At 39.6% G+C, this 26,687-nt stretch overlaps 1 protein-coding gene across 1 annotated transcript in view; it reads left to right on the forward strand.

The window, feature by feature from the left end:
* ush2a (Usher syndrome 2A (autosomal recessive, mild)) overlaps positions 1 to 26,687 on the forward strand; it is a 223,610-nt gene that overhangs the window by 161,551 nt on the left and 35,372 nt on the right. Inside the window, 8 exon segments of the mRNA XM_046855966.1 lie at positions 7,317 to 7,540; positions 9,749 to 9,992; positions 13,095 to 13,292; positions 14,816 to 14,970; positions 16,172 to 16,370; positions 22,255 to 22,362; positions 22,517 to 22,700; positions 25,813 to 25,970. Of these exon segments, the coding sequence (XP_046711922.1) occupies positions 7,317 to 7,540; positions 9,749 to 9,992; positions 13,095 to 13,292; positions 14,816 to 14,970; positions 16,172 to 16,370; positions 22,255 to 22,362; positions 22,517 to 22,700; positions 25,813 to 25,970 (1,470 nt within the window).

The raw sequence follows: 26,687 nt of genomic DNA on the forward strand, positions 1-26,687 counted from the left end.
GATTTGGTAAAAACTGATATTTATATTAGTAAATGTGCTATATACTTGTATTATATAGAAATCGATTATTAATTATAACCAATATTTTCTATGTAGATTGATTTCTTGTCGCCAAACAGTTCTCTAGGCACCGCTGCTGCTACGTTCGCCGTGTCCCGAGAGTCACATAGAATAGAGATTAACATGGCAGAGGTAGAGCTGCATCTTCCTGGACACAAAACAGGAAAAGAACGTTGTCAGATTCCTAAAAAACGTCTGCTTTTATATAACCTTCTTTTTTTGCACTACAAAGGCCTGTTTGTGAAAGAGCCAAGCTTTAGATGTCGGAAGGCAATTAAGTAAATTGATGATTTGCTGTCTGTCTGAACAAAGAAATAAAAGTGAACTGTACCATATTGAACTGCAGAGGATCGTATCGTATTGCATTAAATCGTATTGTGTTGAATCAAATTCGAAATCGGATCTCGTATCGTTGGCTGTGCATCGAGATGTGAATTGCATCGGCCCTAATACATTTACTTTATATATATATATATATATATATATATATATATATATATATATATATATATATATATATATATATATATATATATATATATATATATATATATATATATATATATATGTATAAATTGAGATGTCGATATGATATGAATTGATTTAAATAAAAATTTGAATGGATTTTTTTCTATATTTCTATGAACATAGAGATCATTAAATCCTGCGGGATAAAACCATTGACACCTTCTATAATGTATGCACTTTTTACCGTTGTGTTGAGATATTTAAAGTTTGTATTTGAATTCCACAAGGCTAAGTTTTCCCTCCCTCCCTCCTCCCTCTCTCCCTCCCTCCCTCTCTCTCTCTCTCTCTCGCTCTCTCTCTTGCTCTCTCTCTCTTCGCTCTGACTCGGCTCTCACTCGGAGGCTGTGCTCATATCTGCGTTTGTGCAGAGTTATTTCGGAAAAGCACTGCACCGGATATCAAACACTCAAGGTTAACTTTGAATATTTTGCACTGTTTAAGTGTTAAAAGCTGTGGGCCTGAGAGAGAGCAAGCATACGATGGGGGGAGTGTGTGTGTGTGTGTGTGTGTGTGCTTCTATGACATGTAACAATGGATCTTGAAAATCAGTGATACCCAAAAAAAAAAAAAAAAAGGGAAATAATCAAATATGTTCTCATGGACACAATAAGCATTTTGCAATGGAAACGACGGTGATGGTGAAAACGAGTATGTTACATTAGCGACGTCGTTCTTCTGCCAAATGCACATAACATAAAGACCATTTTTCTTCCATGAAGGTTGGACGAAATGTCTGAGATGCCTGTGCTTCAATAGCAAGAGGTGTTTACTTGCACTTTTGTCATATGATGTGTATTCTGTAGTGGCATAGTTTTCTTTTCATTGAAAGCATTTTAAAATGGAAAGTTGTCTTTTGGTAGGATTCTGTCCATCAAATTCTGTCATACAGTGTCCTTTCATTTAGGCATCCCCAAGTTTCCATCACTGTCAACAAACAAGCTTACACACATTACACTCATAACCTGACTTAGATCAAGTCATTTCTCCTGACTTTTATCATAGATACAGTACATATCATGTCCCTACTCCACCCAGGTGATCAGATTAATCAAAGCTTGACTGGTTTTATGGTCCTTTTAGCGTCCGGGTTGCGCGTCAAGTTTTTTACGAGGGCGACTGTGCTCCGTAATCACGACATTTCCACGAGAGCGCACATAAATGCAGCATATTCTGCCTTCTGGCTTTTTTTTTTGCCTCCATTTCTCAAATTCCCTAAAGAGCGCTGAAAGTGTTCCTGCCACCCAAGCATTTTCTGTCAGCGGCATCTGTTAATGCAGCCAGTTGATAAAACACATATTGGCGAAGACACAGGGACGGGGACACATATGCGATCCGATTCGGTGGAAGACAGTCAATTTAATGTAATTTCTCGTCATGGCTCCCACTGGAGGAACGAGTATAAATAAATGAATAAAAATATACACCGGTGGACGGATGCTCTTTTTTTTTTTTTCCTTTTTTTTTCTCAAAGCCATCATCCGATACCTTTTGTACGTTTTTCTTTTTTTTCTTTTTTCTGGAGGCTATAAAGGCAGCAAAGTCCTTGTGCGCTCTCTGATCATGACTTTGAAAAATGTGTCTCGCTGTGCCGCTAATGTATTCGGTTTGTATTCGGCGCTTTCATTTGTTCCGTCTCTCGTATCCGAAGGCCCGTGTAAGCCACGGCGTACATTTTTATCAGTTGTTCGTCGCAGACTAAATATTTACTTATCATTAAATGAATGAACCTTAATTCAGGGAGCCTAAGCACCTTATGTTCGGGCGCATTCGCTCGCACTCTAATGAATGTATGCAAATCCGTCAGAAATCTGAAGATTAGCTAAAAATCATTTTGTGGAGCTTTTTAATGGGGGGGAGGGATGGGGATGTGCTAACAATTGAGCTGAGTGCTGATTACCTGCGAGCACCACATCCCTGATTTGTTCTTTTCTTTTTTTTATCTTTTTTTCATTTTATCATTATTGAGACAAAGGTGGAAAAAAGATGGATCGGATGAAACGTTCAATCTGACACGTGAAGGTCAACTCTTGAGAACGAATCCAGAGGCGTCTCTGGAGTTAAAGGGGTCATAATGTCAAAGTTCATGCCACTTCGGCTAGATTGAAGCATCATGAAAAATTCAGCGCGCTAGAGGATGGGCGCGTGATGGAGACGGGACTGCGGAGCGATTTCGGAAAGTAACAAAAAAAAAAAATTGTTGAGCTGTTTATCTGCAAGTCATTGGAGCTGAAGTAATACACCATGGGAATTGCCACTGAGCACAGAGCCGCAACATCTGCTGTCCCTAAGTGAGTTAGTGCACGTCAGACATCTTTATGTCACCGCAGCACCGTGATGGATGCAGCCCTCTCGTAGGAAAAAAAAAAACGTTGCGTAAAAATCTGCTCCGCTGTTTTGGCTGTTAAGTGAAATCACTATTTAAATTAATGGCGCTGTCACGGTTTATCTGCGCGAAGAATGAACGCTGATTAGGGTATTGAACAATTAGCAATTTATCATACGGGAGGCTGATGGTGATTATTGTAGCAACGGTTTACCCATGAAAATAAACCAGCAGTCTCTTCCTGTTAGGGAGACGTCGGAAACGACTTGGGCTGAACAACTTCCTTTTTTTCCCTTTTTTTTTTTATGGAGTTCCATAAGACAATGATTTAAGATCAGCATAAAAACTTAGAATGCTATTTGGGATGTTCTTCGGTTTTCCAAACTAGTCATTTAAGTACAACACTGAGCAATGAATATGAACGAATTGCTCTCAATGGGACCTGCGTTTTCAAGGGCTGTATTACATTGTTGTGTGTTGTGTGACATAGTGTTTGTATGAACTTCATACACACACCATTCACTGGAGCACTCCATCATTATGGGAAATAAGAATCGAAATGGTTGATATTCCAAATTTATATAGTATATTATTAGTGAAATCGAGTAATGAAGGACTTATAACTGCGTCTTGATGGAAACTTCATTTTTCCCTTTCCGCTGACAATGAATTCTATTGTGTTCCGTTTAGAATCGAATTTACTACACACGACATCACTTTCAATACATTACGAATGAAATTCATCAAACATTGCGCAACTTCATGCCATTCGAACCAAAACTGCTTGAAATCTTCAGTTCTTTGGTTTATACCTGAGAAAACGAGATGAGTATAAATAAAGGCACCCCTGAAAAGAACTGACGAAAATGTCCACGTAAACAAACGCTGCATGATTCGGACAACAGAATACAGATTTGTATAATTTTGTCAACTTTTTATTTTAAGGTTTAGAAATTAGATTGTAATTAATGACTAATAACTGCATTTGCAAGTCACTAGTTATGGTTTGCCATTACCAGCTATATATTAGACCTTTACAGGCTTTCTCTTTTTTGCCTTGTAGCCATTGTACATTTGTTTTTGTGTTTAATTAACATGTTCCCTGTTCTAAAGAATACATTTGTTGTTTTGCAATTAGAGAAGAGATGTGAAATATTGCGGACATTGAGGATTGTAGTCTTTATTGATATTCCGACCATAACATTTTAGGAATGGGTGATATTCTGATTTTAACATTTTAGGAATGGGTGATATTTCAATCTCAACATCTTGGGAATGGGAATGGGGGATATTCCAAGCTTAGCATCCTGGGAATAGGAATGAGTGATATTCCGAGCTGAACATCTTGGGAATGGATGATATTCCCAAACTTAAACTGCATATTGTTGTTAAAATTGAGTTTGTTTATATATTTCTATTAAATATTAGGTAGCACTTTATTTTAAGGATCAGATACTAGTCGGTGGTTAATATCCAATAACTGCATAGGACAAAGTAAAGGGGTTATAAGACAAAAATAATATAACTAATGAACGCCTTATACATAGATAATAATGGCGTACAAATCAATAACATGTCAACTACAAATGCAGTTATTAGTCAACTGTCTATTTTTGATCCTTGAAATAAGGGTTGCCAAATATTTAAATCTCTATTCTGTTGTTTAAATCATGTAATGTTTTGTTTTAGGTGAACATTTCTGTCAGTTCTTGGGTCCAATATTTATCGAGTTCCTGTTTTCTCAGGTTTTCTCTGTTCTGGTTCAAAGGGCAGGACGCTGTGCAATGTCATTATGAATTGAATTTGTCATGTATTGCAAATTGTCAGTCATAGCAAATTTGTTTCACAATAGAATAGAATAGAATAGAATAGAATAGAATAGAATAGAATAGAATAGAATAGAATAGAATAGAATAGAATAGAAAAAAATATATATATTTACAGTCTTCCATTCTAAATTCCTGTCAAAGAATATATTGAAGTCCTGTTTTGAATTGAATGTGTCACATTTACTACACCTTTAAATGTGATAAACATGTGAAATCACAGCAGCAGTTTTGTCCATTAAACCTCACGCAATGAGGGAGCGTGTGTGTGTGTGTGTGTGTGTGTGTGTGTGTGTGTGTGTGTCGATGCAGATGAAAGCGCAAACGGAGTCGGCGGTTGATGCTTTTAAAGGTAATGGGAGAGGATGCAGCAAAATGGGTTTGAAGAAGTGACGGCTGATGGGACGAGACAATCTGATGGCAGAGGAGCGATTTGATTTCCCCTCGCTTTTCATCCTCATCCCTCTTCCTCATGATGCTGACCAAAAAACAAAAACAAGGCACTACTCAACTAAAGCCTGCCACCTAAGTGGCAGCGAATCTGTGCATTCTGATTAGAAATATATTTTTGTTTTATTAAAAAATCATTTTCAAAAATGATATTTGATTTTGTAACACTTATTCAGCATAACTCTACACAGTTGTTAGTGGTTGGTGGTGGTGGCTATGGAATTGGGTTGGAAGGTTATGAGTTCATATCCCAGCACTACTAAACTGCCACTGTTGTGCGTTTGAGCAAAGCCTTCAACCCTCAACTGCTCAGTGTATACTGTAAATAATAGTCTTCTTTCTTTCTTTCTTTCTTTCTTTCTTTCTTTCTTTCTTTCTTTCTTTCTCTATCACTGTATGACTTTTAATGGCTCTTTATCCTGGCAAATGTTCAGCTTATCCAAAATCTTTCAAAATCTTCAGAATTGATTCTTCTGACTGCTCTGATAATAACACAATTCTTTGTATGTTTATTACCTGGCAGATGAAGCCTGTTTTTTCATTTTCATGCATTGTATCGGAACAAATTCACTTTCTAACCACTTAAAAGTAATCGTTTTAAAAGTTTATTTATACTCTTTTTTTTTGTGAAGGTTGCTGATAGTTCTGAAAGTCATATTCCGATACATTTATGTCACATGATGTGTTTATAGTAGTTATTTTAAAGTAATGTTTGTGATGCACTTTACTTCTGTAGGTTCCATCCGTTCGAAGAAGTACGGTTTGAATCAAAGATGCCCAAACTTTTTCCCATTAAGGGTTAAAAATTTAAATTGATTAAGGGCCATGTGTTGAGAGTAAAGGCTGCATTATACCAAAGTAAATTATAATAAAATAAAAGTTGCCAAAATTTGCGATTTCATCATATTTGGAAAGAAATGTATGAAAGGAAAGGTGTTTTATACTTGTCACATGTACTTTAATGTAAAAATTCTTCTTCGCATATCCCAGCAATGTCAGGAAACTGGGGTCATAGTGCAGGGTCAGCCATGATACATTGCCCCTAGAGCACTTAGGGTTAAGGGCCTTATTTAGGGGCCCCAAGAGTGGTAGATTGGCGATACCAGGGATTAAACACCCAACCTACGAATCAGTAACCCAAAACCTTAATCACTGAGCTACCACTAGCTGGCTGGCTGGACGGATGGATGGACAGACGGATGGATTGATGGATGGACGGATGGATGGATGGATGGATGGATGGATGGATGGATGGATGGATGGATGGACAGACATATGGATTAATGGATGGAAGATTGATTTTCATAGTTTTCCAGTTCGATACGGCTTATAGTGAAACAAAAACATAAGATAAAAGAGTAAAATAGAGTTCAATGATTGTTACAGCTATTAAAGCAATATTCTGCACTATACAATACAATATCAATGACCTCAAATAAAAGATATGAAGCTGGTCTATTTTTTTCAAATTGAACAAATTTCCTTCCTTCATTTATATTTCCTACATATAATTGTGCAACTTAAGCATTAATTAATTAATTAATTAATTAATTAATTAATTAATTAATTAATTAATTAATTGTATGTTAAATCAGAAATGAAGATGTGTGTTAGTGGAATTTTTTTTCCTTTTCTATTTTTTTTGTTGGGCATATGTGGCATGCCAGGCCAAATCAAAGGTGACCATAGGACAACATTGGCTCTCATTTTGTTGTCTTTGGTTTAAAGAGATCCAGCATTTAATTATTTTGTTGAGTTTGTGTATATAAAACGCTCTTGACTCAATTCACTTTGGTGTTACAAAGTAGCTTTACAGAAATAAATATAATTGAATTTTTGTTTAATTAATTGAGTAGTCTATATAAGCTCATCCTTTCTGAGGGATGCAGAAGTGACAGCGGGGGGAAAAAGAAAATCGAAATATGACAGAAACCCTGATAGAAACCAGACTCAAAATGGAACTCATGCCCTTCTGGGTGGATCTTTTTAAAAAAGTTTTAATAGGTCCAAATATTAAATGACTAATCTACTATATACTATACTATAATATACTATACTCATTCATTGATGCCTTTAAGTGTGTGGGTGTGTGTGTGTGTGTGTGTGTGTGTGTGGGTATGTGTATTTAGGAATGGCGTGCTGTGGAGAACACCACATCAACACATCCACAGCGCTATGTTGCTCGGGCCCGGGTCAAGAGGCGAAAGCTCACGTGCTGGAGAACAGGACATCGTCTCTGAAGTGCTGCTGGACCGAGCTAATCGAGCAGGACATGGAATGCTGTAACGGCATCGGGTTCGACCCGAACGTATCTGTGTGTGGAGACCGAACTCCACATGATTCCATCATCATGGTAAAGAACGATAATAACAAGAATATGGACGTTTTAATTCTAAAAATAAAAAAAATTTAAAAAAAATATCAGAAACCCTATAAATAAGGATTTTTGACTGTAATGGTATGGAATACACCAAAACAAAAACCCTGCTTTTTATATATTTATTAGGGTCATGTTTTGTATACTGCGTATGGACAGTACTTCTGACTCGTCTCTTTTTACAAGTCAGTTTAACTACAAGTCCGTTATGTAACACATTTCTTATAGTGAAACAGAAATAAGAACTGCTTGATGTGTCATGAGAGGTGATCATGCCTCCAGTTTTCAAACGCTCAAGCAGTTTATCATTTGTGTCTATTGCAAAAAAAATTATTTTCGGAAATTGATCTCAGTTAAAAGGATTGAAAGGAAGTTGAACATAAACTGCAAAATCATGTCCTTAGACATTTTTTGTATCAGTTGCAGTAATACTTTGGGTTATTCTATCCAAGATTCGTAGGAAATGCTGGAACTTGAAAGTTTATAAGGCTTACATGTAAATATACATAGAGTTTCCCTGGTGGTCTAGTGGTTAGGATGCGGCTCTCTCACCGCTGCGGCCCGGGTTCGATCCCCGGTCAGGGAACCAACCCCAGCCATTAGGGTTGCACAAGCCTTAGTGCCGGTCCCAAGCCCGGATAAATGGGGAGGGTTGCGTTAGGAAGGGCATCCAGCGTAAAAACGTGCCAAATCAAACATGCGGATGATCCACTGTGGCGCCCCTAATGGGAGAAGCCGAAAGAAAGTTACATGTTAATATACATAGGAATAATGCTGATAGGTATAATACAGAATGCAGAAATTAGTGAGGACCAGGTAGTAGGACAAATTCCAGGGTTTTTATTAAGAGTGGTCAGTGGGGTCCCTTTCTGTTCTGTTTTGTGGTTGCATGTAGAATTGTTTGATCACCAGAGATGAGGGTGAATCCTTGGAGGATTAAATAGTTTGAAAATTAATTCCGTTTCGGCCTTTGTGTTAAACACTTTAAATGCTGAGCACTTGCGGGATCCATTTGTGTGTGTTAGAGTCAGGAGTTTCTTCCATCATTTATTTCTCTCAAAATGTTCTGCTTGCTTTTGAACTGACGCTGAACCGTACGTTCGTGCTGAGTAGATTCCATCAAGCGGCGTTCAAAACAAGTTCACAAGATCAGTTTTTTAAAAGCCTGCTTTAAATTGTCCATGCAGGTAAAGTGGAAACCAACCTCTCTAGGCCATGTTACTGTTATTGGCCTGACAGTTTTTCCTCATTTACTCTGGAGCATTTCTCATTCTTAATATTTGGATACCAGTCTAAAAATGCACAAGGCACATATGGCATCTATGAATTTCAACAGCACATATATACACAAATGTATGCAGGATGTTAATTGCAAGAGACCAAACAGGATTCACACTTTTACTGTCCTGTAATAGTGTTCTTTCCTTTCCTGGTTGTTCGTCCATTTCCAGAAATAATAATTCTGTCTTTTGCTCTGTTAATGTTTGCTCGCTACTTAAAGGTTCATGAGATTCAGCTTTGACCTGTTTTAGAGAACTCGTTTATCATTGGTTGATCTTGAGCCCTACTCGCCTTCATTACTCACATTCAAGATTCATCTGCACAATTTATCAATTGAAGACACATTTTCAAGAAAAAAAAAAAAAGTTGAATAGAAATTTAAACTTGACAGATTCTGACAACTGATTGAACTGTTTTGCATAAAATTAATTATGCAAAGATACACTGATGCAGAGATTCAGGTGAGATCCTGTATAATACATTTTAATCAACATGACATAAACAACTGATAATGTAGGAAACAGCAGACGATTGTACACAATCAACGAAATGCAAAAAAGCATTCGCAATTTGGAACGGGAAATGCGTTTTATGATGTGCACAAGTGACTCCATGATGTGGAGGTTGAATAAGTAGTTTTAAGAATTTCATTTCTGATCTGAGAAACGCTCCAAAGCAACTGAGAAAAACTAAAAGAAATATGGGGCTGAAAGCTGTGATGTAGGCGCGTACATCTTTCCATCAGGCTCCGAGAACTCGCACTTGAAATTCGTTAATCGGATCTGCTCACTGTAACATACAACCGAAATTACGTCAAAAAAGGACTTCTGCAATGTATATCGCGGTGTCGTGTGACACCATGGAAACATGTCACTAATAATTCCATGTGTTTGTTTCCTTTAGGAACCATGTCGTCCCAGCACTCTTTGTCCTGTCTCTGCAGCCTTAACAGCCTACTGTGGTGTGTGTGATTTGAACCCAAATCAGCTCACATGTACCCGTGTGCCAGATGAGCCAGGCGCCCCCACACCAGGATCCTCGAACTTAACCCGAACACCGCACCCTTCAGAGGCCGCACACACTCACTTCTGCCCAGTAGCTGAGGAGCTCATCTCCAGTGGTGGGGCAAATAGCTACTATTTTACAGGTAATGTAATGTGAAAGGTAGACCAGTGTCATCAGTCATACCTGGATTTCATCATTACATCGCAGCAGAAGTGAAACCTGAAAATCATACCTGCCTGCAAAACATCCCCCTTACTCAATATGACTTAAGTAAAAGTCTTTAAGTATCTGATTTAAACAGTACTTTAGTATTTGCTTTAAATGTAGGCTCAAAGATGGACTAGTCCTCAACACCAAATTAGTGAAAAACAAAAAACTGTTGATTTGTGAGGTTTAATTTGCTAAAATACAAATCAAATTGTAGCCTTAACAGCCTCTTCAACATGCCAAAAAGAAACGAAGATCAAACAAGTCGGTCGGTCTATTGTCATTTCAACCATATTTACAGTATCTCACAAAAGTGAGTACACCCCTTACAATTCAGCAACCATTTTAGCAACCATATATCTTCTCAAGGGGACAATACTATAGGAATTAAACTTGGATATATATTTGACAGTAGTCAATATGCAACTTGTATAGTAGTAAAGGTTTACTGTCCTCTGAAAATAACTCAACATTCAGCCATTATTGTCTAAATAGATGGCAACAAAAGTGAGTACACCCAAAGTAATAACAGCTGTAAGTCGTGCCAAACCACAAACAGTTCTATTAATCAAGTTCATGTTTTTGTCTGCTTGACAGGACCATACAAATTTATGTATATTGTATTAGCAGTAAAAACTTTGTGTTTTGAGTACACTGGATGTTCAGCATGGCACCTCATGACAAAGACTCTTTGAGAGTTTGCGAATTAGATTTGTTGCTCTCCACAAATTTGGCTTAGGCTATAAGAAGATAGGTAACACCCTGAAACTGAGTTACAGTACAGTGGCCAGGGTCATACAGAGGTTTTCCAAGACAGGTTTCAATCGGAACAGACCTCGCAAGAGTCCATCAAAGAAGTCGAGTCCTCGTGCCGTGCAACATTTGCAAAAGTTGTCTTTAAAAAACATGAGTTCTGCCAGCATTGCTTTAGAGATTGCAGAAGTGGAAGGTTCGCTTGTCAATGCTCAGACCATACGCCACACAGTGCAACAAGTTGGTTTGCATGGCTGCCGTCCAAGAAGAAAGCCTCTTCTGAAGCTACCTTACGGGAAAGCCCGCAAAAAGTTTGCTGGCGATGACCTGTCCAAGAGCATAAATTACTGGAACCATGTCCTGTGGTCTGATGAGAAGATTAACTTGTTTGGCTCAAATGGTGTCCAGCATGTGTGGCGATGCCCTGGTGAGGAGTACCAAGAAAATTGTGTTGCCAACAGTCAAGCATGGTGGTGGTAGCATCATGGTCTGGGGCTGCATGAGTGGCGTTGGTACTGGGGAGATGCGCTTCATTGAGGGAAACATGGAATTCAAGATGTACTGTGACATTCTGAAGTAAAACATGATGACCTACGTTTTGAAACTGGGCCGAATGGCACTTTTTAAACACCATAACGACCCCAAACAACCCGTCAAGATGACAACTGACCTTGCTGAGTAACCTGAAGGTGAAGGTGATGGAGTGGTCAAGTATGTCTCCAGACCTGAGCCCTATTGAGCACCTGTGGGGATCCTCAAGCAGAAGGTGGCCATGTGTCTAACATCTAGCAGCTCTGTGATGTCATTATGGAGGAGTGGAAGAGGATCCCAGCAACAACCTGTGCAGCTCTGGAAGAAACGAATAGGGGGTTGTTAAGTTTTAATGACAATAAGTGTAGTATCTGTGAAGTGAAGTGTGAAGTGAAGTACATAATGTAATTTGATTCATAAATGTAGTCAAGTAATGAGTAGAGTCTTTGAAAAGTTTAAAGTATGGTAACGAAGTACATTTATTCAAATACTTTACACCCGACTGCATTTTAGCTACATTAAAATGTACCTATTTTTAATGACTCTACACTCTTGGTACCCACTGCCTCCCGGAACAGACGCATTAGTTCATGCTAATCATCCCCAAACTGCGCTCTTACATACTACGTCGAACTGCCACTTCCAAGAAATTCCAGCTTGGCAGCTCGAGCGCCCGCTTGGCTTTCGCATTAATTTGTGTGGCTGACTGGAGGGAGCGCACGATTGGTCCTTCCAGTGCGTTATTTATTTGGTTAGTTATGTCTATTTAATCAAGACTAATGCAGGAGTTCAGCAGGGCTGGCTGGAGCAACCAGAGTGATTCTAGTCAGCACTGTGCCGCCATCTGGGCACAAGCGTCTAAAGCTGCGGTGGCCCCACGTGCCTCCAGATGTTCCGCACTCCCCCACACTAACAACCTGCAGACGGGTGACACTGAGCACGCTCAGATGAATACCTCACGGAGACCGGCTCCCCGGCTTTCTCCAATATGGCCTTTCAGTACGCTTAGCTTTTGGTTTCTTGAATGGTATCTAATCAAGGGACACTGACTTCCATCAGCAAAGCTTATAATGTTATTGTTGTGTGTGTGTCAGTAAAGTCAGTGAGGCAATAATGTGATTGAGAACATTAGCTGTGGGTCATTTGCCTGTAAAAAAAAAAAAAAAAAAAAAGTATTAAAGCGTTTTGCTTTCTGTGATGTGCCCGGACTCACGGGATGTAGTGGCGTGAGCTGCTTTCCAGCTTCGCAGGTCTTGCAAAGCCATTTAAGTGATTTACACCCATGACTTTACACACACACACTTCTACGCCGAACTGTTGTAGCACTGATAAAGAAAAACACTGCCATAAACACAGAGGTCCCAGGCCAGTCTTTAAAGCAAAGACTTGTTTCCGTATGGAGAGGAAGATGCCCCTAACTGCTCTCCTGGGGGATGCCATAAACTACCTGCATCACATCTGGCCTCATTTTAGTGATACCTCACTAGAATGGATGATCAAAGTGTCTATGAGCGTTAAAATCAGAAATCGAATGGATGAGTTTTTTCCTGCAACAAAATAAATTGGTTCTTCAATTGTGAATGAACAATACATACTTTTTCGAGCTGTTATAGTTTAACACATTAACTCCTTCTGGTTCACATATGGATTGAAATATAGATAGTTAAAGCATTAACTAGATACAGATACAGCTAGTTTCTTTGAATACGTGTGTTTAGACTTTTTTTTACTGTTGTTTTGCATGTTATTTTAGACACCAATTTGGAGCCATTCACCACCTATGAGTACAGAGTATCTGCATGGAACCGACGTGGCCACGGGTTCAGCCCGCCTTCTTGGATCACTACTAAAGAGGACGTACCTCAAGGTGTCCTGCCCCTCCGTTGGAGCCGGGTGGGCCTCCGAGACGACATCATCTTGCTCAACTGGTCCTCTCCGATTAAAGCAAACGGTAACTGTTATGTAAACTTGTCGAATCTGTTTGAAACTGTGTTCAACATTTATTTTGTAAAGCTTACATTGACAATTATGGGATATTGGCAGATGCACTTAACCAGAGCAACTTACTGTTATATCAGCAATTAAGGGCCTTGCTAAAGGGCCCTATCATTGGCAGCTTGGTGGGATTTGAATCCATGACCTTCAGATCAGAAGTCAAACATCTGATCCCCAAGCTGCAACTTCCTGAAAAAGCTGTTATGTATATGTAGTCCCCAAATTACAATATTTCGAGAATGTATGTATGCGGTAGGATGCGTTTGTATGCTGCCAGGATGTACATATCTCCGCCTTGTGGGATGCCTCACTCTCGCCAGCGGTCAACAGAGTTAAGTTGTATCTGTGTTTTTGCTGTTTTAAATCCCAATTTTAGCTCTCGTGTCTCCTTTTTATTGCCGTCACCGGAAACAGAGAGCACTGATTAGTCTTATTAGCTACGTTTGTGCTTCTTATCACTCGTTTTGTCCGGCTCCGCCCTCCACTCGCGAACCGCCGCTCGTGCCACATACATATATACTGTCAAGTTTATACATTTAGGTAGTGTAAATTGCTCTGTATTTCTTAATGATGGACTGTAATTTGTTACATTTTTAACAAACTACAATATACTACCACATGCTGATCACCATTCCTTAAGAATGATGGGTAGGCTAGACCATGTCTCCACTTAAGATATTTTCAAGTTACGACGGGGTCATCGGGAACGCATCTCCATCATTAGTCAGGGACTACCTGTATTTGGGTCTTAAAGCCCCAAAGAAAGAAAATACTGAAATGGAAACACGATCACATGATTGTCAATAAGGCCGCTGATAAAGGCGATGGTACAGGAAGCTCTAGCTGCACCATTGTAATTATTTGAAAGTCATTGTTGCTGTACTGACGCCTGGTCCTCACACGTTCCCATCTGATCCCCTTTAATCACGGAGCTGCTTGTTTTGCTAATCTGCGCTCGCGTCGTGATTTCGTACATTTGGCCTCGTTCCGACGCTGAACTAGAATCAGCCGCGTGATAACGACCCGGCGGGGTGGGTCGCAGTGTATCGGGCTGATTGATGTAGCGGTGCGCCCTCAGTTAGCACACTTAATCTGCATCTCCCAGCCGAATAATTTATGAATGCCCGAATTCACATGCGCATAAACATGGCACTAAGTAGAAATAACAAGCTTCGTTTGAGCGAACTTCTGGACCACTTAAATATGTAAAGAAACACGCTGATTGCTCATTAGGGGCAGTCTGCTCTTTAATCAGAAGGCCCACAGCCCAATCTGCTGTGATTTTAGGCGAAGTTAGTCCTCCGCCTCCGTACTCATACCGACACAGGCAACAGTGACACATTAAAAGATGAACATGGACAATGAGAAGATTGGGGAAGTGTAGAGGAATACATTCGACTGGTTAAAACCCTTTCCGCTCTGCCTAGATTTGATTTCTAACCTGTGCATTCGCGTGTTTTTGTTTGTACGTTTCTCCAGGTGAGATCAGCCACTACGTGGTCTCGCGAGATGGGCGCGAGCGTTACCGTGGAACTGAGAGGAGTTTCACTGATGCTGGAGGCATTCAGCCTTTCCACGAGTACACGTACCAGCTAAGAGCCTGTACTATAGCCGGCTGCACGCGCTCCTCCAATGTGAGTCCAAAACATCAGTTCATTGCAGAGTTTCATTGAAGAATTCAGGGGTAGGAAGCTGAAATACTGTACACTGTATGGGTAAAGGTTTGTGGTTGGGAAACACCTGATCATCACCCTTATATGGTTTTCCCACAAGCACACAGTTAATAGAACGTTTAGAAACTATAAATCTCAATCCATCTGTGTGCACAATGTAAGCTCCAGTTAAAAATGAACAGCTCAATCATCCTGCACAGAGCCCTGACCTACTCAAGTTCCACCAAGTTCCTAGATGTTTATGCATTTCTTTAGATTATTTTGCCCGAAAAAAGTTTTGAGAGCCCTGTTTTAACCTGTGGTTGATAACTCCCATTCGGCTCCTAGCCATAAAAGTGATGGAGCTGTAGAAGAACTCCTCTACTTGGAGAAGTTGTTTCTCCCAGCCCTGCTCCTGCTCTCCAATTATGAAATGCTGAGCCGACTGGATATTTCTGATAGCAGCTGTGTGGTTCTTCGGGAGCATCTATCTAAGCCGCATCGGTGTTCCCTTGCTATAATTGCAGTCTGTGTTAGATGAAAGAACTAGCTCGACTCTCGGCACGTCCCATTTTAGATCAGGTGATTATTGTTCTCCGAGGCGTGCTGAGGAAATGCTAGAGAACAGAAACAGCACTTTTTTTTTTCAGAGACGTACCTAGAATGCCCCGGGCTCCTGATGATACTGTTCTGTGTCTCTCTCGTTCCCGAACGTTTCTTCTTCCCAAACTTGTCGGTTTTTAAGTGAAGCATGGTGGCGGGATCAACTTGTACACCTGAAAGCATTAGCCAAACAGTTGCAATTATTGTGGGCCCCTAATACAGGGGGAGCAATTACCAGCCAGGGCATGGGGGGAGGCCTGAGAAAGCTGATTTAATCTCCGTGGACACTCTGTGGGCTCGCAAAAGCACATCAGGCTAGTGCCTGGGCCAGGCTGCAAACGAGCAAAGAACAAGGGAAAAAAATAAAAAGAAAGAAAGAACCTTAACCACCTCTCCCTGGCCTCGCCTAATAGTCTGCCACTCTTAAAGACAAGAACCGAAACCACTAGTGACATTCTATTAGAGAAGGATATCCAAGCCTCCATTAGGGCAAATTGCTCTGTAATTCCTTTCTGTGTATGTGTGTGTGTGTGTGTGTGTGTGTGTGTGTGTGTGTGTGTGTGTGTGTGTGTGTGTGTAGGTGGTGGCAGTGACTGTCCAGGGGGTACCAGAAGGTGTTGCTTCTCCAATAGTGAGAGCTCTGGGGCCCAGAACTCTTCACTTGAGCTGGGAGGCTCCGTCTAAACCCAACGGTGTGGTGCGGGAGTATCGGCTTAACCAAACTGGAGTCGGACTTATTCACACACACACTCACGGAAAGATGGAGCACGTACTCCAAGGTACTTAACCATCTCTCAGGTCATTTTGTATGAGCAAGCTAAAAACGCAACATATGATTAGGTGTTGATTGTCCCGTGCTCAAGGAAAACTTTTCAAACAGGCAGCTCATTGCCAGACATATTTTACGTGGTTTGATCTTGTAGCAAAAGTGTGTGTGTGTGTGTGTGTGTGTGTGTGTGTGTGTGTGTGTGTGTGTGTGTGTGTGCGTGCGCATGTGTGCATGCTGAGAGTGAGTGATGAATCTATCTGGCAGCTGAGAGCAGCCACTCCCTCACACCTCCAGCAGCAGCAGCAGTAACCGAGTAACCGGCGAGAGGGAGTAGGTCCAGCGTCCCCTCGGCGAAGACAGCCCTTTATTTATGCACGCTGTTTTCTGGAAGCAATCTAATGACTGAATTTACACCTGATTCCCGCAATGAGCGTGCTGCCCTGCCCATCAGGCGCCAGGGCCCCCATGATTTGTGGGGTCTCTTTTATATCTGCCCAGGAGTAGAGCTGCGGTTCTGGCCCCGAGCCATACGTCGCTGGGCCGGGAATTTGCACCGGGGCACACGCTCGCATTGCTGAGCCCGACACACTGAAACGGGCAGCTGCACAACACATGTTGTTTTTACCCATGCTGAGAGGGGCTCACTCTGTAGGGGCAGACTTCGATTTGGAATATCAAGATTATGAATATTTCTGTCATCTCTCTAAATATCATTTGCTAAATCATCATCATAATACATAAACCTATTATTATTACTATTATTATTATTATTATTATCATTATTATTATTATTATTAATAATAGACTCAATGAACACATGCACAAAAATAATTCATAATAGGCATTTATTAGTATTAGTGCATAATAATAATAATGATGACAATAATAACAATAATAATAATATTTGTAATAATAATAATAATAATAATAATAATAATAATAACAATAAATAAATAAAGGGTAAGCTGTGCTGTTTTGGTACCAGAACAGTACCTCTATGAATAAATGTACAAGAATAATTCATAATAATAATGATGATAATAATGACTATCATTATTAATAATAATAATAATATTAATAATACAATTACAATAATTGTAATTATTATTTTTTACTTTTAAAAGCTTTTATTGTTATTGTTGTTTTAATATTTTATTATTATTATTATTATTATTATTATTATTATTATTAGACCTAGTATTAGTAGTAGTAATTATTCAGTATAATGAATGTAATAATATTAATCTTATAATAATAATAATAATAATAATAATAATAATAATACATATAATAATAATAATAATAATAACAATTGTTATTATCACTATCATCATTATTCACATTTTTATTTTTAGATTTGCATTATTGTTGTTATTATTATTATTATTATTATTATTATTATTATTATTATAAGTACACTAGCACAGTACAGTATTGTAAAACATTTATTTAAATGGATCCATGCAAATAGGACATATGTGCTTTAAGTGTCCCTCTGTGGAGGAAATTTGAAATGCATAATTCATGTGGCAAGAGATGAGTGTGGGGGGAAAAAAATAAACGCCAAATGCTAGAGGTTCCTCGCTCGCCGACACTATCAATGACATGATTATCAAATCTGAGTGGGGTGCATATTTTTTTGGGAAGCGTCTGATCTTCTTCCAGTCACAATTAATATGAATGAAAAGGCATGCTGAGAGCTTGTCCTGGGAGAGGGAGAGTCGGCTGAGGGAATGAAAGAGAGAGAGAGAGAGAGAAAGGGAGAGAGCACATTTGGAATCGCCTCCTTTGAGACAGTGATATCCGTGCCGAATTGCTTTCGTTTACTGGAGTAAAAAACTGTTTCGTAATATTTTACTTACTTTACATAAGTCTTTTCGTGAGATGTGAGGTCTGATTGGTTTCGTTGCATGCCAGGAAGAGTTAGGACTTTTTATACTGCATGATTTGCAGTCGTGCTTTTTTCACGGTCTCCTCTCTACCGTTACTCGTGAGAACGGCTTTGTCAGTGTGTGCTACAGTAAAGTCCCTGGAAGGCAGCTCGTGTTTGGGCATAAGCTCGAAATCAGAGTCGTTCCAAAGCACCCGAGCAGCTCCCTGCTAAGCGAAGATATTTCAGCATCGCGCCTTTCGTCCTCATCCTTTGAAAGCCCTGTAGTTGGTGTATGTGTCAGCAGGAGCATTAAGAGCCAATGGGGTTGCTCTGGGATTCTGGGCGTGTCACGGTACGAGGGCTGATTTGGCGGATGGGCAGCGCAGCACATTTAGGACTTGTTGAGAACCAGCATCAGGCCTTTATATCAGTGGTGCAAGAAAAGACAAAAGAAGTTCGGAATTTTTCGCATCCAAAAATGTGTGTCAGGGTTGTGTTATTAAATCTCTCATCCTCTCTCTCTCTCTCTCTCTCTCTCTCTCTCTCTCTCTTTCTGTCTCAATTTTTCAATTTGAATCACTTTATTTTCATGACTGTTTCCATCCAATATTGCATAGAAAAAATTATTATGAATGAACAGTAGAAACATTTGCATGTTGTAGATAACTAAAATAAATAACAGTAAAAAAATCAGAATCATCTTTATTGCCAAGTTTAATGGGTTGCATATACAAGGAATTTATCATGGGGTGCTGGTGCTATAAGAAAAACTATAAAAACTAGGAAAGTTAAATTGTACATTTGTATTGCCAAAGCAATTGCAGCTGGGCTGCATATAAATATTGTAAATATCTGTACAAAGAAAATAAGAATAATTAAGAGGCATGTAGTATAGAATTAATAAAGTGATCTAGTAAAATATAGTTATAGTATAGTAGTAATTAAATACAGTGTAAACAAAGATTTACAAAAAAGCTAAATGTATATTCAGGTTACAGTATAAAGTATTATAATTCTATCTACATGTGTTGGAAACATCAGGTCAGGGCAAATTGAATGTTTTCTTTTCTGTTGCAGACACATATTGTGCTGCTAACACACGGCCCATATATATAATGTATGTGTGTGTGTGTGTGTATACATATAACTTATGTATACATTAAACATTATATACACATTATATATATATATATATATATATATATATATATATATATATATATATATATATATATACTGTAACTCATTTGCCTGAAAATCCAATGCAGAGGACTGAAAGTTTTTAAAATGACAGCCGACGTGTTTCCAACACAAGCAGCTCTGTGTTCAACACTAAAACACCAAAAAGCCTCAAGATTGGACTTTAAGCGGCCTTTACAATGCAAAATGAAGAGAAGTGTGTGTGTGTGTGTGTGTGTGTGTGTGTGTGTGTGTGTGTGTGTGTGTGTGTGTGAGAGAGAGAGAGAGAGAGAGAAATAGGGAGGGTGAGAGTGAGAATGATACCATGGCACATTTGCAAACAAAATGTGCTGGCAGTAATTGACCTCAGCGTTGGAATAAGTTAACCTTGACTCAGGCACTCAGAGCATCTTCAGAGGAAGCGTCGTGATTCCAGGGAAAGTGCCGCTGCACAACAATGCCCTTTTGTTTAGACTTAATTGCCAAATTATCTGCCTAAAGATGAGAGAGAAAAGGGAGAGTGAGAATGATCATGACTTCGGGACTCCCACCCCATCACCCCACCCCACTCCACCTTCCCCCGACCCTTAGTTTACCCCATGCTTTTACTTCGAAGATGCACAAATGAGCTGAATTCACTCTGAAATCAGGACAAACCTGGGAATATCTATCTCTCTCTCTCTCTCTCTCTCTCTCTCTCTCTCTATCTATCTATCTATATATATATATATATATATATATATATATATATATAGATAGATAGATAGATAGATAGATAGATAGATAGATATTTATAAAATAATTAATTTTAATTTTAATCCAATTCAGCATTTTATATATATATATTAATTGTTATTAGTAATCAGTCTTTCTGGATGGCATTCTATAATTTCTAATAATTTAATTAAATTTAATAAAATATTCATTATAAATAAAATATAGGAAAATATAAAAGAATCAATTAAGCATAATCAATTATGACTGTTAAACTTATAATATTATAGATAGATAGATAGATAGATAGATAGATAGATAGATAGATAGATAGATAGATAGATAGATAGATAGATAGATAGATAGAAGTTGTGCTTCATTTTGTGTATGTATTAAATGTAATATTAATACATTAGTTTATTCATTTATATACTATAATATTATTAGTTATAATATTATTAGGGCGATTTTATTAATTCTCCTCTCGACAAGGACTTATTTTGCATATGCTAATTCACCTTGCGACACCACCAGTCACACAGGCGATAATTTCTACGAGTATTCTTTTCGAAATGACACAGCTAAACAGCTCAATGATTTCATGCGATCCGAGTTCTAATGGCTTGTCCCCCATGCAGACATCACATGAATGTTCAAAGTCATTGGTTTCTGGTGCGCAGAGCTTGCGAACGGCCCTGTCTGACTCCTGTTCGGAGCTAATATTTCTCTGTCACAGAACACACATCAGAGTGGCCATGTTGTGACTCATGAGACGAGTGAGTGAGGAGAAGGAGGAGGAGGTGGAGGAGGAGAGGAACCTCAAGCTTCTCTAAATTATGCCCCAGCAGATAGAGGGGGAACGGATGGACGAGGAATACGCCGAGCCTGTAATAGGCTTTGCAGGTCGTCTCCAGCGTCATTCGTAAACCAACAAATCACTCCATAACCCCCATCGGAATTGGGGTGCGAATTAATAAGGAAAAGTAATTGTACACAGGAAGTCGGCGCTTGATTGTTTCCAGGACCAGTCAGGGAACTGTTAAAGATCTTTTCTCCTTCAGCCCGGTTCTGGTACTCTTTTATGGAGAAAAGGAACATGTGGCCATCATCTTCTTATATTCTCTAATGCAAACAGTAAATGGCAGCTTGTCAATAAACGGCCACTTCTTGTCATTTATTAGGCCGCACTTCCTCATTGCACTGTACAGAACAATTTGGATGACAGTTATGGCATTGTTTCACTTTGCGTTAGCTTCGCGCTGCGAACGGGACACGTCAAGGGGTGAGCGCTAAAATGATTGTACTGTCACTCTTTGTTTTGTTTTTTTTCCAGTTTTATTTCTATTGCATATGTCTTAATCAGACTTAGAGTGCCCCCTTGAGTTCGCCTGAAAACTGGAGAACCAAGACTGAAATAATCATCATCATCTTAATACTACAATGATAGTATTATGTATTGACGGTTTTTACATTTGATTTGATCCTATGATACAGTGCAAAGGGGTAGAAAAAGAAATAGAGGTTGCTGGCCCTCTCATTCAATATTCTAGTGTCTATTTAGCTGAAACTGCAGCAGTTCCTGTAGTTGTGATTGTGTTATCATAAAAAAATATATATCTTTCATAAAGGATCTAATGTGTAGTTTGATATAGATATTGCTTCCTATAATGTTGTGAAAAGGTTATTTATCATGCAAGAAACACACACTCACACATACATGGCATGCATGGCAACAGTGAAGCCAAGCTGTAAAGACCGCATTCTTAGCGGCTGTCCCTTTGCGTTTAGTATGCTCGACAGAGTTCTTTACTTAACCCAAACACGATCCAGCGTTCTGAAAACATTGATCTGTGTTTGGGTTAAACGAATGAAGGAGGACTGAATACTAAGCAGCAGCTCTTCTGCATTTCCGCAGCCGAAAGCTGCAAACGCAACAACTCAATTAGCAGTAATTAGTTATTCTGAGCAAAAATATATATTTCTTTCATACAGTTTTATATATATATATATATATATATATATATATATATATATATATATATATATATATATAAAATAAATAATTGTGCAGTTTTGTATCAAATATTTCAGCTGTGTGTGTGTGTGTGTGTGTGTGATGTGTTTGCAGGACTGCAGCCTTACACCAACTACAGCTTCGTGCTCACGGCCTGCACGGTAGTCGGCTGCGGAACAAGTAAGCCATATATAGGCCGCACCCTGCAAGATGCACCGGAAGGTTAGTGTGTACACACCCACACACTTCAGCAAAAAAAAAAAATTTTGTTACCTGCCTTTCCTTCTTTTCATACCTGTACTTTCTTAAAGCAGATTTTTAGTTTTCCTTCATTTTGGTTAAAAGGTTAACAGTTCTGCATTTGTTGAACATGTAGGCATCTGGTCCATTCTGAGGCACATTGTAGTGAACAGCACGGCAATCAAGCTCTACTGGAGTCCGCCATCTCGACCCAATGGCCGACTCACACACTACCGGCTCCTGCGTGACAAAGAGAGTGTGTACTCCGGCGGCCCACATAACAACGAACACACAGATGCCAACCTGCAGCCTAACACCAGGTCCTTCCTCAACACACACACATTTCTAATGCACTAAACACCAGTTCCTGTCTCAACACACACCTGCCTCTAACACACTAAACAACAGGTCCTGTTTAAACTCAAACAAGCCTCTAACACCTAAACACCAGGTCCTGTTTAAACTCAAACAAGCCTCTAACACCTAAACACCAGGTCCTGTTTAAACTTAAACCCGCCTCTAACACCTAAACACCAGGTCCTGTTTAAACTCAAACAAGCCTCTAACACCTAAACACCAGGTCCTGTTTAAACTTAAACCCGCCTCTAACACCTAAACACCAGGTCCTGTTTAAACTCAAACAAGCCTCTAACACACTAAACACTAGGTCCTGTTTAAACTCACACCCATCACTAACACAGTAATCACCAGGTCCTGTCTCAACTCACTCCCATCGCCAACACAGTAAACACCAGGTCTAGTCTCAACTCACTCCCGTCTCTAACACAATAATCACCAGGTCCAGTCTTAACTCACTCCCGTCTCTAACACACTAAACACCAGGGCCAGTCTCAACTCACTCCGGTCTCTAACACACTAAACACCAGGTCCAGTCTCAACTCACTCTCATCTCTAACACAATAAACACTAGGTCCTGTTTAAACTCACACCCATCACTAACACAGTAATCACCAGGTCCTGTCTCAACTCACTCCCATCGCCAACACAGTAAACACCAGGTCCTGTCTCAACTCACTCCCGTCTCTAACACAGTAATCACCAGGTCCAGTCTCAACTCACTCCCGTCTCTAACACACTAAACACCAGGTCCAGTCTCAACTTACTCCCGTCTCTAACACACTAAACACCAGGTCCAGTCTCAACTCACTCCCGTCTTTAACACAGTAATCACCAGGTCCAGTCTCAACTCACTCCCGTCTCTAACACACTAAACACCAGGTCCTGTCTCAACTCACTCCCGTCTCTAACACAGTAAATACCAGGTCCTGTCTCAACTCACTCCCGTCTCTAACACAGTAAACACCAGGTCTAGTCTCAACTCACTCCGTCTCTAACACAATAAACACCAGGTCCAGTCTCAACTCACTCCTATCTGTAACACACTAAACACCAGGTCCTGTCTCAACTCACTCCCGTCTCTAACACAGTAATCACCAGGTCCAGTCTCAACTCACTCCCGTCTCTAACACAGTAATCACCAGGTCCAGTCTCAACTCACTCCCGTCTCTAACACACTAAACACCAGGTCCAGTCTCAACTCACTCCTGTCTCTAACACACCAAACACCAGGTCCTGTCTCAACTCACTCCCGTCTCTAACACAGTAAACACCAGGTCTAGTCTCAACTCACTCCCGTCTCTAACACAGTAATCACCAGGTCCTGTCTCAACTCACTCCCGTCTCTAACACAGTAATCACCAGGTCCAGTCTCAACTCACTCCCATCTCTATCACACTAAACACCAGGTCCAGTCTCAACTCACTCCCGTCTCTAACACACTAAACACCAGGTCTAGTCTCAACTCACTCCTGTCTCTAACACACTAAACACCAGGTCCAGTCTCAACTCACTCCCGTCTCTAACACACTAAACACCAGGTCCAGTCTCAACACACACACACACACACACACACACACACACACACACACACACACACACACACACATATATATATATATATATATATATATATATATATATATATATATATATATATATATATATATATATATATATATATATATATATATATATATATATATATATATATATATATATATATATATAATTTGTTTTTATTTCTCAATAATCGACATGAAATAGAATACGATTGTATGTGTTTCAGTTTTGAATTGTTTATATTTTAATATGTAGCAAACAGGACATAATAATGTAATGTAATGACATAAACGAATATATTAAAAATATATATATTTGAATACATTTCTTATAATTCATGTTTAAATCTTTGTAAGTATGTCTGCTGGTCGTCTTTGAACATCAAATGCAAAAATGTCAGTTTAAAATGCCTTGATTTTTCAACACACACACACACACACACACACACACACACACACACACACACACACACACATTCTGTATGCATTAGGATTGTGTTGTTTATGCAATATAGTGAGTAAATATTTGAAAAGACGGTCTGTATCCAATAAGCAGCTTAAGATACAATATAAATCTGTTTGTTTCCATTATGTTATCTATACAGAGAGAGAGATGAATTAATGCCCAAGTTGTCATTCAGAGCTTCCCTAGTGAGTCCTGATCCCCCCCTTAAATCCTGTCATTCCATGTTGATGGCACATATCTGACATGTCAAACCATGAGCGCGCTCTGATTGGATAGTTTGATTGGGTCACCGTGTCAGACCACCCCATCCTTCTTGGTCTTTGTTTATACTGCGGCTTCAAAGAGGGTCGCGTCAAAGCGTGACGTTTAATTTGCCGTAATTTCAGACGACCTGCCAAAAGGCATTGCCCTCGCCGTTTCCCAGACCCCTTTTCTTTTCCCTTTGTCCAATTTAGCTCAGTGAGCAACGGCACAATGGCGAGCGCTCGCTTCATTATCTGCTGAGGCTATAGTGAGACGCAGGAAGCGGCTAACCGGTGGGCCGCGCTCATCGATTATTTATGACAGTGTTGATTAGCTGTCACATACCTCACCACAGTAGAAAGTCTGGCTGATGAGTGAAATATTATGCTTCCACCACTTTCACCACCACCCCCCCTCCCTGTTTTAAAAGATCTGAGCAAACCTGATAGGAGCACGTTGGTTCCTTTGATGCAGCTCGGTGCATTTGCCAATTATATCATACCTCCATGCGAAGGCCTGTTCACATACACTAATGTCTTTTCATTCCTATCAGGGCCTATATATATATATATATATATATATATATATATATATATATATATATATATATATATATATATATATGTGTGTGTGTGTGTGTGTGTGTGTGTGTGTGTGTGTGTGTGTGTGTGTGTGTGGAGTGAACTGGAAGATTCTATTACAACTAGTATTATTAGCCACTATCTAATTATGTGTGTGATATATCCATAGTTGACGTTTTTTTATTTGTATTTCTCCCCTGGTTGTGTTTTGTTTTTTTTCCAGTTATGTTTATGAGCTGGAAGCCAGTACTGATGCTGGTAGCAGTGTGAGCAGCCAGTACATCATCCAGACCCCTGTGTCCTCCCCGGAGAAGATCCCCGCTCCTTATAACGTCAGCGTCTTGGGCTCTCGCTCTGTCTCTGTCGCGTGGTCACTCCCAGGTAATGTTCTCCCCCTAATGCCTGATGCACCTTCTCTGTTTAGCAGTCATTTAGCGGTGATTTATCCGTGGCCTGCGTGAGGAGAAGGGAATTTACGAGGCCAGGATTGTTATGCCAGGCGTTCGGCGGCCAGACGTAGCAGAGTATCAATTAGCTCGACATTCAAACTCAAGCGGCGGATTTGCTGACATCTCTATGATTCACTGAGGGACACTTTCAAGTGTTTTTTTTGTTTTGCTTTTTAGTCATTCCATTAGTTGTTATATTGTTTATCAAGAGTACTACCAATGGCCTGGCCAAAATGCGTATAAAACTCTAAAGCATTTTTTAGTTTCGGAAAACTTGAGTCACACAACTTTAAGAAACCACAACCTTTCAGGATGCCACATGGAGCATTTGGTTAGTTTTTCTCCTTCCTGGATAGTTTTAATCCCCCCAATGTATACTTTATGCAAAAATGCTCCATGTGCTCTGTACTGTAATTGTTGGTGAGGGTCAGCATTTTGCAGGTGAGATCACGGCCCCATCGATCAGAACGACACAAGCATCTGTGAGTTTGTGTAAAAAAACAGGACACGTCGCACTTTCTTCTAAAAAGTAAAAAAACATGAGAGTTGGTACGTACCCTTAAAGAGAGACTATAGCACAAGCTTAGCTTCATTAATACCTTGCTATAAATGTGTAAGGTGTTATTACTCATAATTGAGCAATTATATT

This window comes from Silurus meridionalis, chromosome 8, assembly GCF_014805685.1.
Source record: "Silurus meridionalis isolate SWU-2019-XX chromosome 8, ASM1480568v1, whole genome shotgun sequence".
NCBI classification, from domain to species: Eukaryota; Metazoa; Chordata; class Actinopteri; order Siluriformes; family Siluridae; genus Silurus; species Silurus meridionalis.